Source organism: Microtus pennsylvanicus, chromosome 21 (genome assembly GCF_037038515.1).
Source record: "Microtus pennsylvanicus isolate mMicPen1 chromosome 21, mMicPen1.hap1, whole genome shotgun sequence".
Lineage (NCBI taxonomy): Eukaryota > Metazoa > Chordata > Mammalia > Rodentia > Cricetidae > Microtus > Microtus pennsylvanicus.
The window spans coordinates 12920725-12937461 of NC_134599.1; the positions used below are offsets into that span (position 1 = coordinate 12920725).

Consider the following 16737-nt stretch of genomic DNA (forward strand, 5'->3'; position numbering starts at 1 on the left):
CGAGGAGAACATGCCCCCTAAGGGGCGGGACTTATCCCTACAGTCACCCACCTGCTTCTCTGGCCAGTGTGGTGGATTCCCAGGGAGCCTGCAAGAGTTGGCGGCTGAGGCAAAGGCCTGGGGTGGTAGGGAGGCTTCAGGAGATCACCTGCATAGTCTGCTGGTGACAAGCGGGAGGCAGAGAGCGCAGGCACTTGTATTTTGCTCTTGACCTCCACATGACCTTGACCCTTAGCCAGCTTAGTGGTGAGGTGTCACGACGTGTGTGGTGAGGAGGCCAACGTGGGTACCCACAGAGGAAGGAGGCCCTGGTCTCTTGCAGGGCAGGATGGGAGGAACCCAAGAAATAAGAGGAAGTATGACAGCGGCTCACACAGGGAAACCTGTCACTCTGCCTGTGGTTTCAGGAGTCAGGGGCCATGGAGGAAATGCTGTGGGACAGCTGCCTCATGGGCTTTTGCTGGCCACTGCTCCCACAGCAGCCTCTTCCCCTTCTAGAGGGGCGTCAGAAACATAACGAAGGCAAAGCTGTTGCATGGGTAAAGATGATCTTCAGGACAGGTGAGTGAAAAGAATGCAGACTGTGAGGCCTGTGACCACGATTTGCTGAACTGAAACCCGCACAGTGTGTGGGAAGAGCCATGGCAGGGCAGAGGGACTCTGGATGTGACAGGGAGAGAACGCCCAGGTGTAGGGAAGCAGAGCTCTCTCTGTAGGGCAGCAGCACCAGGGAGAGACAGAAACAGAGGTGAGGGCTTGGGGGTGGTAGGAAGCTTAGCTCTGAGTGTGAGCCTCTGGGAGGGACTTAAACAGAAACGTATCACATCGAGTGACTAAGTGCGCTGAGTGGAGAGAAGAGAGAAAATACACCGTAGTCACTTTAGGAGGTGGCCATGACAGCGTGGGGAAATACCGGACTGCTTGGTCTCTAATGAGTTGTGCTGGGAAATTAATTGCAGACAGGAATTCTCTTGGCTGGTTGTATTGGCAGGTGCCTGCCTTCCCAGCACCTAGGAGGCTGCGGCAGGAGCATCATAGCATCGAAGCCAGCCTGGACTGTGTAGTGAGGCCTTCGGCCCCTTCCAAGTAAAGAACCAAGCACTTCTCAGTAGCAGGAGGCAGAGTCTTAGCAGTCACCGAGTGGACACCTGATTGGACATCTAAGCTCCACAACAGGCAGCTGGCCCGTCCTGGGGTCCTGGGGGGCTCAGTAGCTTGGGAGCTCGCTGACTACATCGATCTTTCCTGTACCCTGGCTGTTGGGTGGGGACCTCACATGTTATAAGCAGGAGACTGATACAATGGAAGCAACCTGCAGCCATGGAGACCGCTGTGGAAAGCCTCATCTGTCTGAACCATGCATGCCCTGTGCACCTGTGTTGGAGGATATTTTACCCTTTCGACTTTTTAGGGGCCCGCCACCCAGCTCCCAAATAAATCACACACAGAGGCTTATTCTTAGTTATGAATGCCCAGCCTTAGCTTGGCTTGTTTCTTGCCAGCTTTTCTTAAATTATCCTGACTACCTTTTGCCTCTGGGTTTTTATCTTTCTCTATTTCTGTATACCTTTCTTTCCTTCTTATTCTGAGACTGGCTGGGTGACTGGGTGGCTGGCCCCGGACGTCCTTTTTTCCTTGTTCTCTTGCTCCTCCTCGTTCGTCCCCATTTCTTTTTTATACTCTCTGCCTGCTAGCCCGACGTATCTGTGCTTCTGCCTCACTATTGGCCGTTCATCTCTTTATTAGGACCATCAGGTGTGTTACACAAGCAAAGAATCACAGCTTCACAGTTAACCAAATGCAGCGTAAACAAAGTCACACACCAGAAAATAATCTTCCCCAGCACACCTGGACACAAGGCTACTTTACAAAATAAAGAGGGCTGTTGCAGATACAATGTGGGTTGGTCATTGCACATGGCCTTGTGTGTCTGGTCTAAAAGCCTTAAGTTGACTGGCTATGTAAAAGGGTGATGTTGTCTTGGCTGCATGTTGAAGGTCAGGGAGGGTACCTCAGCACATCTCTGCTCCTGCCTACTCTAATTCCCAGTTCCATCGAGGCAGGACCAGAGGGAAACAAAATGATGAGGTAATGGGAGTCATTATTTCTGCCTTACCCCTTGACTGTGAGTGGATGCTGGGTAAGAGCTTTATACTAATTTATTTAACCCACTTGCTCAGACAACCCTGCAAGAGGAGCACTGTTTGATCGACCCCGCTTACAGATGGGAAACTTGACAACAGAAAAGCTAAGTCACTTGTACAAGGTCACACACAGCTGCAGGTAGCGCTGGGATTTGAACCCAGACCCTGAGCACTACAGTGATTCACCAAATACTCTTTTAATGTGTCCTTGACCAGTTTTCTTCATGTATTGCTGTCTTTGACCTGATGAAGAAGTGGAATTAAGATAAAGTTTCTTTTATTTAGTGAAGCATGCTTTGGTTTGAATTTCATGGCTCTATTGGTAAAAATGCTTGTTAGCAAGCCTTATGACCCGAGTTTGATGCCTGAAACACACATAAAAAGCCAAAATGCAGGCGTGCTCATCTGTAGTCCGGGCCCCCTAAAGTGAGACGTGGAGGGGAGATGCCATCATCTAGAAGTTTGTCAGCCAGCTGGCCTGAAGAGGGCAGCACCGCAGCAGAAACAAAAGAAACCCTGTCTCAACAAGGTGGATGGAGACGGCAGAGTCTGGCCCCCACATGTATGTCATGACATCTGCACAGACACACACACACACACACAGGAGAATGCAAGCGTGAGCCTGGGCTCACAGGTGAAGTAAGAATTAAAAAATTTATTTAAAAAAAAAAGAGTGAGTGGAATAGTGTGACAGTTACCAGGGTCCCTGTACAGATGGCTCTTTCGGGTCCCCTTGTGGTAAAATTCCTACCCCCCACCACACACACATGAACTGCTGCTCTGCAATGCACCTGCTGACTTCCTGGCTGGAGATTGGGGATGCAGTTGTCTGCTCTAGCGGTCTTCCTGCCTTCTCCATGATGGACACACACACACACACACACACACACACACACGAGGCCCATCAGCCTGACTCCAGAGTCCTGGGATGCAAGCATCTTAATTGAAGGAGTAAATGTGAGGCTTTCTGAAGAAATACTGGATGCCAAACAGACACCCTGTGCCCTTGGGAAAGACCTTTTCTGCTTGGCTTGCCAGTGTTTAATAGGCGTGGTGGACAGGTTTGCTGCAAATGGAAGACCGTGCACCCCACTAAAACAGAGGGAATGTTAAACCAGTCAGGGAGAAGCCTGTGTTCCCACTCCAGTAGTAAACTCTGTCAGTAGTAAACTGTGTGCTCATGGCTTGACACCATTGTCGTCTGATGCCAGCTTCCTTACTGGTGGACTGAGGGGTTGAATCATGTCCCTCAAGTACCTAACAGGACAAGTATGGTCTTCCACATCTGCCAAGGTCCCATCCTCACGGTTTGCTTTGCTTCATCGTAGGCACGTCTTGGCTAACGAGACAATGTGCACAATTTGGATCCCTATTTCCATTGTCGCTGTTTAAACACTCCCACTTCACAAGGTCTGTGCAGGGAAGAAGCTTCCACAGGCCTCAGTGCTGGGCTTAGGCTGGATTTGTTCAGGTCCAGTGAACACATTCAGAGATATTACATGTTTACATCAAGGAGAGCCCAACACCTTCCCACTCCCCACTATTTCATACAGTTCCCCTTGCAACAGGAGCTGCTCCTGGGCCTGCTAACTCCTTCTTGTGGCAGTTGTTGCCACCACCAGTGGTGTTCAGACATGCACATCCTGGGCATAGGCAGCATCTGGACAGTGTCTAGGCTGAGGTGCTGTGGGATGGTGCTCTTGTATATTGTAAAGATTTGTCACACATATTAGTTTCATATAAAATGCTGATTAGCCAATCGCCAGGCAGGAAGTATAGGCAGGGCAACCAGACTAGGAGAATTCTGGAAAGAGGAAAGGAAAGATGCAGTCAGTCATCAGCCAGACACAGAGGAAGCAAGATGCCTTACTGAGAAAAGGTTCCAGGCCACATGGCTAAACATAGATAATAATATGGGCTAATTTAAGTTGTAAGAGCTAGTTAATAATAAGTCTGAGTTAAGAGGTCAAACAGTTAATACAAGCCTCTGTGTATTTCTTTGGGACTGAATGGCTGCAGGACCAGGTGGGACAGAAACTTCTGTATACAATTGGTGCCCAAGTGTTTGGCAAGTATTTCCACATGAAGCCTGAGAAAGCTTAAAAAAAAAAAAAAGGATTCCAGACAAACAAGAACAGAGTTAAGCACAGCTTCTTGGTAACTGTCTTTACTCTGGTAGGCTCTGTTTGCTGGCTGCAGGCAGAGGTGGGGCTCCTTTAAGAGAGGCTTCCTGACTCAGCGTTAGTGGCAAAAACCTTGCAGCTCTTTTAAGAAGCTCTGCCACCAAACACTTAAACAGTGTTTATGAGCAGCCAGTGGCAGACTTCTTGGTGTGGCATGAACCTAGAAACTCCACAGAGTTGTGGTTAAAAAAAAAAAAGTGGCTCCTGCCAATATCTCCATCGTGAAGCTACACTCTGAGAAAGCCAAGGAGTGGGGCCGATCCAGCCACCAAAGTTGTGACTTTAATCCTAGCCATATTGTTTAGCAAATTAAAGATCTCACGTGGTCAGAAAAAGATATATACAATAAAGACAGATTCAGACAAAAAAAAAACCCTTGGGGGCTGGAGAGATGGCTCAGTGGTTAAGAGCAGTGTCTGCTCTTCCAGAGGTCCTGAGTTCAATTCCCGGCAACCACATGGTGGCTCACAACGATCTGTAATGAGGTCTGGTGCCCTCTTCTGGCCTGCAGATGTACACACAGACAGAATATTGTATGCATAATAAATAAATAAATATTTAAAAAAAAACCCTTGGAAACCATTTGCAGTATGTTTAAAAATATATGTAGACTTGGGATAGAAAAGAAAAAGAATAGAGAAAGTCAAGAAAGAAAGAAAGAAAGAAAGAAAGAAAGAAAGAAAGAAAGAAAGAAAGAAAGAAGAGGGAGGGAGGGAAAGGAAGGAAGGAAGGAAGGAAGGAAGGAAGGAAGGAAGGAAGAATAGTTGGGTGTGGTGGCATACGCCTTTAATCTCAGCACTTGGGAGGCAGAGAGAAGCAGGTGGATATCTGTGAGTTCAAGGGCAGCCTGGTCTACAGAGTGAATCTCAGGATAGCTAAATATACATAGAGAAACCCTGCCTCAAAAAAACAAAAAAAAATTTATAAAATAAAAATAAAAGAAATGGAGTAAGAAAAAAGTCACATAAAGATGGAAAATATACAGAGACTGTGGATACTGTATGTTATTGTGTTGTCTTTGAATTGTTTAACTGCTGAGGAAGGAGCAACAGCAGCCAAGAAGACATTTAATTATAAATGCTGCTAGATTAATCCAACCAATATATTTGGAAAATGCCTTGACTTTAAAATTTAAGTCAGAATATATGTTACTTTGGAGAAGAGGATGTGCTTTTGTTTCCACAGGAAATGATTGGCTGTGGATTCATTCTGGCTTAAGAAAAATAAGGTTTGATCAAGGAAGACCCCCTGAAAAATCTCCAGTCGGAACAAATGACCTAGATGATCCAACATCTCAGAGCACCTCTGTTGCCATTTTCTCTGAGTTCTGCATCCAGAATAGTCTCAAGACTGCTGTCTGAAATAATCCAGCCTCACAGAATACTCCAATTAGGACTTGATCATATCCTAAATTTTTTGAGGTCCCTATAAGATTATCAGTGCCCCCAATCAGTAGGAAGTTTCCTAGAAAACAATGCTTACATTCCCCAAAAAAAATGGATTATGGATGTTTGTTTTTGTTTAGAGTGTTGGTTATAAGTTGTTATTGATGATGGTTAGGAAAAAGTTAAATAATGGAGATTAGATTCAGAGTTCTTGTTTTGAAAAGAAAAAAAGGTGAAGTGTTGTGGGATAATGCTCTTGTACCCTGTAAACATTTGTCACTTGGGCCGGGCGGTGGTGGCGCACACCTTTAATCCCAGCACTCGGGAGGCAGAGGCAGGAGGATCTCTGTGAGTTCGAGGCCAGCCTGGTCTACAAGAGCTAGTTCCAGGACAGGAACCAAAAGCCACGGAGAAACCCTGTCTCGAAAAATCAAAAAAAAAAAAGATTTGTCACTTGTATTGGTTTAATAAAATGCTGATTGGCCAGTAGCCAGGCAGGAAGTATAGGTGTAGCAACCGTACTAGAAAAATTCTGGGAAGAGGAAAGTCTTAGTCTGCAGTTGCAACCCAGATACAGAGGAAGCAAGATGAAAATGCTTCACTGAGAAAAGGTACCAAGTCATGTGGCTATACATAGATAAGAATTATGGGTTAATTTAAGTTGTAAGAGCTAGTTAGTAACAAGCCTGAACTAAGAGGTCAAACAGTTTATAATTAATATAAACCTCTGTGTGTTTCTTTGGGACTGAATGGCTGTGGGACTGGGAGGGACAGAAACTTCCATCTATACTCAGGGGCAAGGGTACAGAGCTTTGCTCTTCCATGGAAACACCATTGGCATTACATTCTATTGTTCTCTTGTTTTCTGCACTTCTAAACCATTTCTCACACTCCTAACATGGATAAGAAATAAAATTTATAACAAGAGCCTTGACCATACCACTCCAAAGAAATAACTTAAAGATTTCCAGTTCTACCAAAACATTGTTTGCTGTCATCACCAGCTCCATAACCAGTCTGAAAACACGAATGTCTAATCATTAGAATGTTATTGAGTTCTCCAATTCTTAACAGCACAAATGGTAGTTGTTAAGAGCATAACAATGTGAGAGAAATGTTTTATTAAAGGAACAACAGACATAGGGTGTGGTTACACACACCTTTAATCCCAGCGCTTTAGAGGCAGAGGCAGACAGATTTCTGTGAGTTCAAGGTTAACCTGGCCTACATAGTTAGGTGCAGGTCAGCCAGAGTTACATAAAAAGAACTGCGGGCATGCGCCATGATTGGAACAGTGAAAACGGGGTTCAGGAGTCAGTTAGGTGGCTCAACGGGTAAAGATACCAACTGACAAGCCTGGTGACCTGAGTTCCATTCTTGGTGCCCACATGATGGAAGAGAATAGCTAACACGCCAACACATGAAGTAATTTTCTAACCTCCAGATATATGCTGTGGTGTGCATGTACACTGACCACACACACACACACACACACACACACTAAACAATTTTTTAATCCTAAAGATATTAATGCAAAGTGTAGAAGATTATTGAAAAGCTTAAATGGCTGTAGTTACTATCTTGGTCTGGTATGAAGTGTACCCCATAAGATTATGTGTTGAAGACTTAGTTCTAATGTGGCAGATCTACTAACTGAGAGGTGATTGGATGATGAGAGTTGTGGTAGACTTGTAGCTCAATGGACAGTTGGGAAACGGTGCACACTGAGACACAGGCCTTCATTCCTGGCCTCTAGATCTCTGTGCACACTGGGACACGTGCCTTCATACCTGGCCTCTGGGTCTCTCTGTGCACACTGGGACACAGGCCTTCATTCCTGGCCTCTGGGTCTCTCTGTGCACACTGGGACACAGGCCTTCATTCCTGGCCTCTAGATCTCTGTGCACACTGGGACACGTGCCTTCATACCTGGCCTCTGGGTCTCTCTGTGCACACTGGGACACAGGTTTTCATCCCTAGCCTCTGGGTCTCTGTGGACACTGGGACACAGGCCTTCATCCCTAGCCTCTGGGTCTCTCTAGTCTATGGCTAGGAGGTAAACAGCCTCTTCTGCCACATATGTCTAAGTCACCTATCCCGCCAACCTTGGTCTGACACCTCCAAGATCATGAGCCCAAATCGTCCCTTTATACTGAACTTCTCAGGTATTTGGTCAAAGCAACAGAAAAGGAACGTGATAATGTGCAGTATTTTAAATGTTCAACATAATAAGGTCGGTTTTAACAAAAACAAGTGTGCTGTGAGTGAAGAAGCTCCAGTCAGCTCAGGCCTGGCAAACATGGCTCTGGCAGGCCTTGCCCTTCTCCCCCATTGCCTCTGAAAACCATTAGATTACATTCCTGAAGCTAGCTGCCAAGATTCATCCCACAAAGGCCACTTTCTACTCCTGAGGCTGATGACCAAGATACTGCCATCAAAGTCAAAAGCCCCCTTTGGCTCACCTATTAGCATGCCCAGTTAAAATTAAACACCTCATCCTAACACTGGATTTCCTATCTTACTTTATAAACCGCCATTTATCCATGGGCCACATCTGTATCCTCTATCTAGACGCAGTCCTTTGTCTTTGCTGCCCCCCAACCCCTACTGGGACAAATAACTCTGCCCTTGTTCCCTTCCCCTTCTTCTATCTCCTGTCTTTGTCTCTTATTCCCCTCCTTCTGTCCCTCTGGGGCAAATAAATTCTCTCTGTGCTGAGAATTTGGTCTTGGGGCATCCTGAGCTGACTCTGAGTTTCCCTACAGTGAGAGAGCAAACAATTTAGGGAAAATCATGAGGCATTTTGATACATACCAACTCAAAAGAGTAGTCAAGTAATTAAGAGGGGAACCACACGCTTGTTTAGCATCCTTGTTTTCCTAAGCTGGTTGTGGGTGAGGTTCCTTCCATCTCAGTTGATGCAAACAGTATTGGGATGCCCCTCCCCCGCACCCATGCAACTCTATTACAGGATGCTTTTAGCTGTCTGCGTGATTGTGAGCGTGTCTTGGCCACCTCTGGAGCTGATCACATGCTCTGTAGAGCTGGATAATGGCCATGGTTTTACCTCTCAGCACCATAGCAAGGTTTTGTTTGTTTCTGTCAACTAGGTAGGTAGTTCGTTACCAGAAACTACCACATGTGCCACATCTGGAAATGAACTAAAAATATTAATGTTTCTTCCTGGTTAAGTAGTGCTAGCTTCCCAACATTGTCACAGAATACCAGGAAGCAAGTAACTTAGAGAAGAAATGTTCAACTCGGTTCACTGTTTCAACTCACAGTCCCTCGGCTCTGTCTATGGGCCTGGGTGAGGCAGGAAGTCATGGCAAAAGGGTGGGGAGGAGGAAAGCTGCTCTCTTCAGGGTGGCCAGGAAGCAGTGATAATAAGGGAGCAAGTGAGTGACAGGTTGCAGCTAGGGAACAAGAAACACCCTCTCCAGGCCATGCCTCCACTGACCTAAAAATAGACTCCAACTGAGTTTTATACCTTCTTCCAATAACCCATCAGTAGATTAACCCTTCGATGAGGTCAGATCATCATTGCACAATTACTTTTCCAAAGCACCAGCTTTGGGACTTTTCCATATTGAGGACCAAATAAATCTTCAACACATCAACACTGGGGGGATTATTTCAAAATGAAGCCATAGCAGAACCTGAAAGGGTCTGGGTCTGCACTGTAGTGCCAGCTCCGACCCTGCTCTTACTCCTGCGGTGGAGACATGGCAACCAGCCGTGCTTGGCAAGTCCACCCGTGCCCGGCAAGTCCACCCGTGGACCGCAGTGCCTTTCAGGGACTCTGGTGAGGACTAGCTGCTGTCTTCATTGGCAGAGCTAGAGGAGTATACGAAGCATGATGCCCAGTTTTGTTGGGGAGGGGATGAGAAGCTGACTGTCCTGTTTGACTTTGCTGGGAGGTTCCCTGAGCCTGAGGGAGAAGAAACAAGTGGGGAGTCCACTTGACAGGGAGAGAGGAAGGCAGGCTTGTGGGGGCTCGTGCTGTAGAGTGGGGATCCTGTGCCAGCGCCGCTCCCTTCCTTCCTCCCTTCCTGCTCTCAACAGTTACGCTCCTCAGTTACAACTCTTGGGTTCTCCTTTTCAAGGAGGAAATCAAGATCCCAAGAGTCTTATGCCCAGCCCACAGCCACAGGCAGGCTGTGGCAGAGTGAGACGTGCCATGAAGTTAATTCTACTCAGGTGTGTTGTAGAAGGCCGCTTGTTCATTTCCCGGCCGTACAGACTCCCCAAAATAATCACACAGAAACTGTATTATTTAAATCACTGCTTGGCCAATCACTTAAGCGTATTGCTAGATAGCTCTTATATCTTTGGTTAAACCATTTCTATTATTTTATATTTTACAACAAGGCTTGTGGTCTGCTGTCAAGGTTTCAGCTGGCAGCTTGCCTCTTTCCCCTCTGGTGACTCCATGGCATCTTCTGACTCCTCCTTCTTTCTCCCAGCATTCAGTTTAGTTTACCCCGCCTAGCTCTATTCTACTCTATCACAGGCCAAAGCAGTTTCTTTATTCATTAACCAATGAAAGCAACACACATACAGAAGGACTTCCCACACAGCAGGTGTGTAGTGATTTACACAGCTTTTCAAAGTACGATCCAGGGTAGGGAGACAACTCAGTCAGCAAAGTATTTATCTTTAAGCATGAGGACCAGAATGTGACCCCCACAGCTTATATTTAAAAGAATAGCCAGGTATGGTGGCAAGCAGAGGTCCCTATAAGCCATTGGCTCCCAGCCTAGCCTATTCAGTGAGATCCAGGCCAATGAGATACCTTGTCTCAAAAACAAGGTGAATAGCACATGAGGAACAACTCCTCAGACTTCTATATTCACGCAAGCACACACATACATATGTAAGCACACACACACACACACACACACACACACATCAAATAAATAAATAAATATTTTTAAGAGAAAAGTTCCAGATCAGCTTGGATATGTCATGATAGCATCTATGAACGGTAGGAACTGTGTGTTTTTTTTCTCTCAAATCAGTCAGAGCATCCTATGGAAATAAATTATATTCAAAATTCATATTGAAAATTTTCATTGTCATTTACATTTGGAAGGGAAATAAATACCAGGGATGAAACCCAGGCTTTGCACCTCCTAGGCAAATCCTCTTCCCTGTAGTAGCCCAGGCTGACCTTGAACTAACGGCCCTGCTTTAGCCTCTTCACAGCTGGATTACAGGGGTGGGCCACTGGAAGACTAGTTTTCTTTTCTTCGGCTATATGGAGCCTCTGCCTACCTGTAGGCCCAAAGCCTCTGCTATAAAGCAGGGAGCTACTTTCGGTTTCTGAGAAAGCAGAGCCCGCCTCTCACCACCAGGAGGACTGAATGAAGTATGATAGACTTGCAATCCAAACCCACACTCATGCCCAGCCGCCCCAGGTCACAGTTCTGATAGCACAAGGGCAATAATGAGAATGTTTTAGCCTCTCAAGGGTTTCACTTTGACTGTTGATAAATCTGTGCTTTGTCCCGGAGAAGTTCTTGTAAGACATGGGGAGCGTGCGGCGCATTGCAAGCGTCACTGACCCGTGGCATGCTGCTATTTCCTGTGTTTCTGGTAGATTCCTCCCAGTCTGGCTAGGGGAATGCTGTCACCCCGGAGAGTGATTATTCGGTGAATATCGGGGCCTGTAGTGGAGAGGGTGGGGATCCCCACAGTAGTGCTTTTAAGGGAACTGCCCTGATGGGATTGGGGTTGTCAACCCCTACAGTGTTCCCCCTAGCTTCCTCAACTGTACCCTCCCTTTCAAAACCACACAAATTCTGGGACCAAAAAGATGAAGTCAGAGGGTCCCCTGAACTGTCTCTTGCTACCACTATTGACTCAGAGCCTCTTGCGGTAAGCTCCTCTGGCCTTCCACCCAGCGGTGAGCCCCTGGAGACAGCTGGCCTACAGGAGCCACTGTGCTTTCGTGAAGGTGTGAAATGGGGCCTGTTCCACCCCGACATGCCCATGTGTCTGACTCAGGAACAGCCCGTTTGGATTCAGAGACCCGGTAGAGCGACCTTGGATGCTGCCTCCACCTTTCTTGTCCCTTGGTGACACCTCTGCTGTATAGCATGACTCCCCAGGACCCCCACTGCAGTGAGCCAGGCTGCGGCTCAAGTCTCCTAGTGTTCCCTCCAGACAGCGTCCTTCAGAAAACCCCCAGACTTAGCCACTAGAAATAGCAAGTATATTTTATTTACAAATGAGGTGGTAAAAGAACATGTTATTTGGCAACATCCCCAACCGTCCCACCCTGCTGGGCATCCCCACATGCCCACCATGGTGGTGGGTATCTGCCATGCTTTGCTGGCTGATCTGAGTCTTGGCTATGCTCAGTCACCCTCCAACTGCTGAGAACATGACCATACTTCCTGCTCACAAGCAAGGGAGAGAGTTTTGCTTGAGATCGCAGGACCACCGAGGCAAGTCCTGCTGCTGTGGAGGATGGGAACTGATTCTCCCCCCGGGGGCAGGGCAGGTAGAGATGGGGGAAAACTCTAGGCAGGACCTCAGTACTCTTTAAGGCCTAGAGTTCCTCTGAGATGGATCTAGAGGGCATCCTCTGATTCCCATTTGCAGCCAGGGAGAATCCAGAACGGAAACCAAAGTCTGTGATGAGCCCTTGACAACCAGCTCGCTGGGGGCCCTTGAATGAGCCCTCCCCACGGTGGACCTACTTCAATAATCACGGCTAGGAGGAAGAAACGAATCTGCACAGTGGGAGGGGGTATTGAGCAGAGGAAGGAGCTTTCAAGATAACTGTGTGGTCACCAGGTGCCTTCTTTGCGAAAAGCTGCTGTCGGCTCTGCCCAAGATCCCAGCTCTTTCCTGAAGGTGCCATCGGTCCCGTGAATCCTGCAAGCAGGCATCTGTGGGAGCTGAGGATGGCCCCCTGCTTCCTATCCTTTCATCTTCAGACACTGTTGTGGATATGTACGGGAACCTCTTTGTATAGAAAAGCTTGCTGGTTTTGAGTGATGACAGTGGCTCCTAAGATACTCTACGTCTGCACAGTCCCAGCCACGGCTTGGGCACTGCCAGTCTGAGCATCTGCAGGGGAGGGCTCCTAACAGTCCCCTTGCTGCAGGCCCTGCACAGCGTCCCGTATCTCTGCTGACTGTGCAGTGCTGTCTGTGACCGAGGAGCAACCTAGGTCAAAGGCCCAGCCCAGGAGAGTCCATCAGAAACAGATGATCTGCTTCTCATTCCCAAAGGTCCAGCCCAGGAGAGTCCATCAGAAACAGATGATCCGCTTCTCATTCCCAAAGGTCCAGCCCAGGAGAGTCCATCAGAAACAGATGATCCACTTCTCATTCCCAAAGGTCCAGCCCAGGAGAGTCCATCAGAAACAGATGATCCGCTTCTCATTCTCAAAGACTTTGGCCTCCTCGGGCTTAATTAGGTTTCCGTTGAGACTAGTGAGAAGGAGAAAAAGCAAACTTTACACAAAGTGTTATAGGATAGCATCCATCCTGTCCCAATAAGGAACTCCACACACTGTGTGCGTCATACAACCCTGAATTAAAAAGCACACCCAATGTTAATACCAGCCTTTCCCTGCTGCCCTTCCTCTGTTTACTGCACCTCACAGGGCTCATGAGCGGCCTCTATAAGCCCGAGTTTAGTGACACTTTCGGGTCTTCTGAGCCTTCACAGAATTTCAGCTGTCTTGACTTCTTCCTCTCTGCAGGACTGTGTCCTCTCTCAGGTGGACACCTTAGACTCTTCGTCTTTCTCCTGTCTCTGGGTACTTGTTCTTGGCCTGCTCTCTCATGCCCTCCAAGGCTGGGGACCAGCTGGGCCCTAGGTTCCTGGCCTCTGTCTTGCCACAGCCGGGTCAGTTAGGCAAGCTTCCTCTTGACATCTTTCTCTGGATGTCTCCACACAGTCCAACATTGCCACAGCAGCCCAGAGGCCCCAGCTCACTAAAGAGTCCCTCCCTTCATTCAGTTGGGTCAGAGCCCCGAGGCCCCTCTGCGGTCCTAGTTCCCCCACAGCTCTCTGAGTGCCCAGACCCTTCTGTGGACCCAGCAGGGTCTTACTGACTGCTCTAGGAGATGTGCTCAGGCTGACCACATCCTCTTCCTGCTTCACGCCCGTCACCAGCTTTCCCCTGCTGCCAGTATAAAGGTCAAAATTCATGATCTGACCCCGAGACCTTTCAGGCCTGGGCTCTGCCTATCTCCTCAGCCCCCAGGGGCTCCCTCTTCCACACCCACAGAGTCTATGGCACACCAGCTTACTGTGGAGTTCTTTTTCTTTTAAATATTTATTTATTATGTATACAGTGTTCTGTCTGTGTGTATGCCTGTAGTCTAGAAGAGGGCACCAGACCTCATTACAGATGGTTGTGAGCCACCATGTGGTTGCTGGGAATTGAACTCAGGACCTTTGGAAGAACAGGCAATGCTCTTAACCGCTGAGCCATCTCTCCAGCCCCCTACTGTGGAGTTCTTTAGACAGGGCCTATTAGTTTATTTTCTGGTTGCTGTGACAAAGGCAACTGAGGAAGGAAGGGTTTATCTCAACATGCAATTTGAGGGAGGAATGGCAGAAAAGCCAAGGTGACTTGTCACATTGCATCCGCAGTCAGGAAGAGAGATGAGCGCTGACCCTCTGCTTGCTCTCTCATCTATCTATCTATCTATCTATCTATCTATCTATCTATCTATCTATCATCTATCTATTATCTATCTATCTATCTATCTTCTATCATCTATCTTCTATCATCTATCATCTATCTATCATCTATCTATCTATCTATCTTCTATCATCTATCTTCTATCATCTATCTATCTATCTATCTATCTATCTATCATCTATCTATCATCTATCTATCTATCTATCTATCTTCTATCATCTATCTTCTATCATCTATCATCTATCTATCTTCTATCATCCATCTATCTTCTATCATCTATCTATCTATCTATCTATCTATCATCTATCTATCTATCTATCTTCTATCATCTATCTTCTATCATCTATCATCTATCTATCTATCATCTATCTATCATCTATCTATCTATCTTCTATCATCCATCTTCTATCATCTATCATCTATCTATCTTCTATCATCCATCTATCTTCTATCATCTATCTATCTATCTATCTATCTATCTATCTATCTATCTATCTTCTATCATCTATCTATCATCCATCTATATACCTATCTCTACCTCTATTCAGTCTGAGGCCCCAGCACACAGAATGGTGCCATCCACAATTAGCATGGGTTTCTCCATATCAGTTAACTCAATCAAAACTTCCTCATAGACATGCCCAGAGATTTCCCTTATAGGTGATTCTAGATCCTTTCAAACTGACAGTCAATATTAATCACCATGCAGGGTCCCATTATGTAGAGCAGGCTGACCATGATGCTTCTGCCTCAGTCTCCCTCGAGATCAGGCTAGCCTCAGACTCCCATAGAGTTGAGTGCTGATAAATGCATGTACCATCATATCTGGCTGCTTGTAGTTCTCGGTGGACACTTTCTCAAACTCTGGGCCTTTGTGTGTGCCCTTCTCTAGCATGTAGCACTTTGAGACCTACCCCAACCTTCCAACTTCCATTCATCCTTGACGGCTTAGTCTAAAATTTCTTCCTTAGGAGGTCTGCCCTGTGTCCAGCTCCCTCCTGGCCTTGCCTGATCCTGCAGCCTTCGTGGTTACACTTGGTTATTTCCCCCTTCTGTGCTCCTTCCTGATCTCAGAGTGAGCCCATGAGGCAGTTCACACGTGTTCATCATTGGAGTCTTAGCAGCAGCCCAAGGCGGGCTTTCAAGTTCATGTTACTCAGTGACAGATGGAGACATCACGCGAGTGCCTGGCAGTATCAGGAGGGCAGACCTGATCCTAAAGCCCTCAGTCAGGACTGCCTCACAGAAAGTTTGGCCTCAGCACAAACACCACAGTATGTTCTGTTGGAGTTGGGCTCTAATCTCTGTGACAGTCTTTTTTCATAAACGCTTTGCTGTGTGATCATGAGTAAGAGCCACATTCTCCATGATGGTCTACACGAAAGGATGTAGGATTACCTAAGAGGCAACCATCTAGAACCAGCATTTAAACAAATTTGTCTACATGCACTCCTCAGGCAAGGTGGCTGAGACAGCTCAGATGCTGTTGGTACCTCATTGCCCTTGGTTTCTGATGTGGGATGCCCTTCTGTATGCTGTGAATATCTTTGGTTAATAAAGATGCTAATTTGGCCAATAGCCAGGCAGAATAGAGCTACGCAGGAAACCCAAACAGATACAGGGAGCAAAAGGGCGGAGTCAGGGAGACGCCAGCAGCCTCCAGGGAAACAAGAGGTGAGCTAACAAGCCACGAGCCTCATGGTAAGATATAGGATAACAGAAATGGGTTAATTTAAGTTGTAAGAGATAGTTAATAATAAGCTTGAGCTAATAGACCAGACAGTTCGTAATTAACATTAAGCCTCAGAGTGGTTATTCAGGAACTGGGACATGAGAGAGAAACCTCCAGTTACGGGGTTTCATTTCAAAATAATGCTGGCTGCAGCCCTTGGGCTAGTGTGTGAAGCAGCGACATTTCCAAGGCAAAGCTAATAACACCTTTCAGCAGCTAATAACTGGGGAGGACTACATCTCAGGAGGTCTCGGGGCTTGAATTTCTCTCCCCAGGCACACGGGAGAAAGTGGTTAAGGGGATCCACCCCCTGAACTTGGGGCTTGGGCTCCTAGCGAGGCTGCTCCGTCAACCTCAGGGAATCCACAGTTGCCTCTGTGTTCTCATCAAGAGTTGGTTCTGCTGCTGCCAGCTTCCCTGGATCACACTGGGAGGGAATACTCCAGGCCTGGCTTCCAGGACACATTTCCAAAGCATTCGTGAATACTCGGGGCCACTGCATCAGGCAAACAAGAGCTTTAAAGAGCTGGGGCCCCTCCAGCCGTGGAACTGCTGCCCCCTCCCCACATCGTCCTCACAGTCAAGGAGGAAGGGAGAATCACTTCAGGATCCCATGACATGA

At 47.1% G+C, this 16737-nt stretch overlaps 1 protein-coding gene across 1 annotated transcript in view; it reads right to left on the bottom strand.

Moving 5' to 3' along the window:
• Positions 1 to 11897: 11897 nt before the first annotated feature.
• The window catches only part of Nod1 (nucleotide binding oligomerization domain containing 1), a 52663-nt gene continuing 47823 nt past the window's right edge, over positions 11898 to 16737 (bottom strand). The window contains exon 12 of the mRNA XM_075954978.1: positions 11898 to 13157. Coding sequence (XP_075811093.1) covers positions 13085 to 13157 — 73 coding nt within the window. The 3' untranslated portion in view covers positions 11898 to 13084. The remainder of the gene's footprint in view (positions 13158 to 16737) is intronic.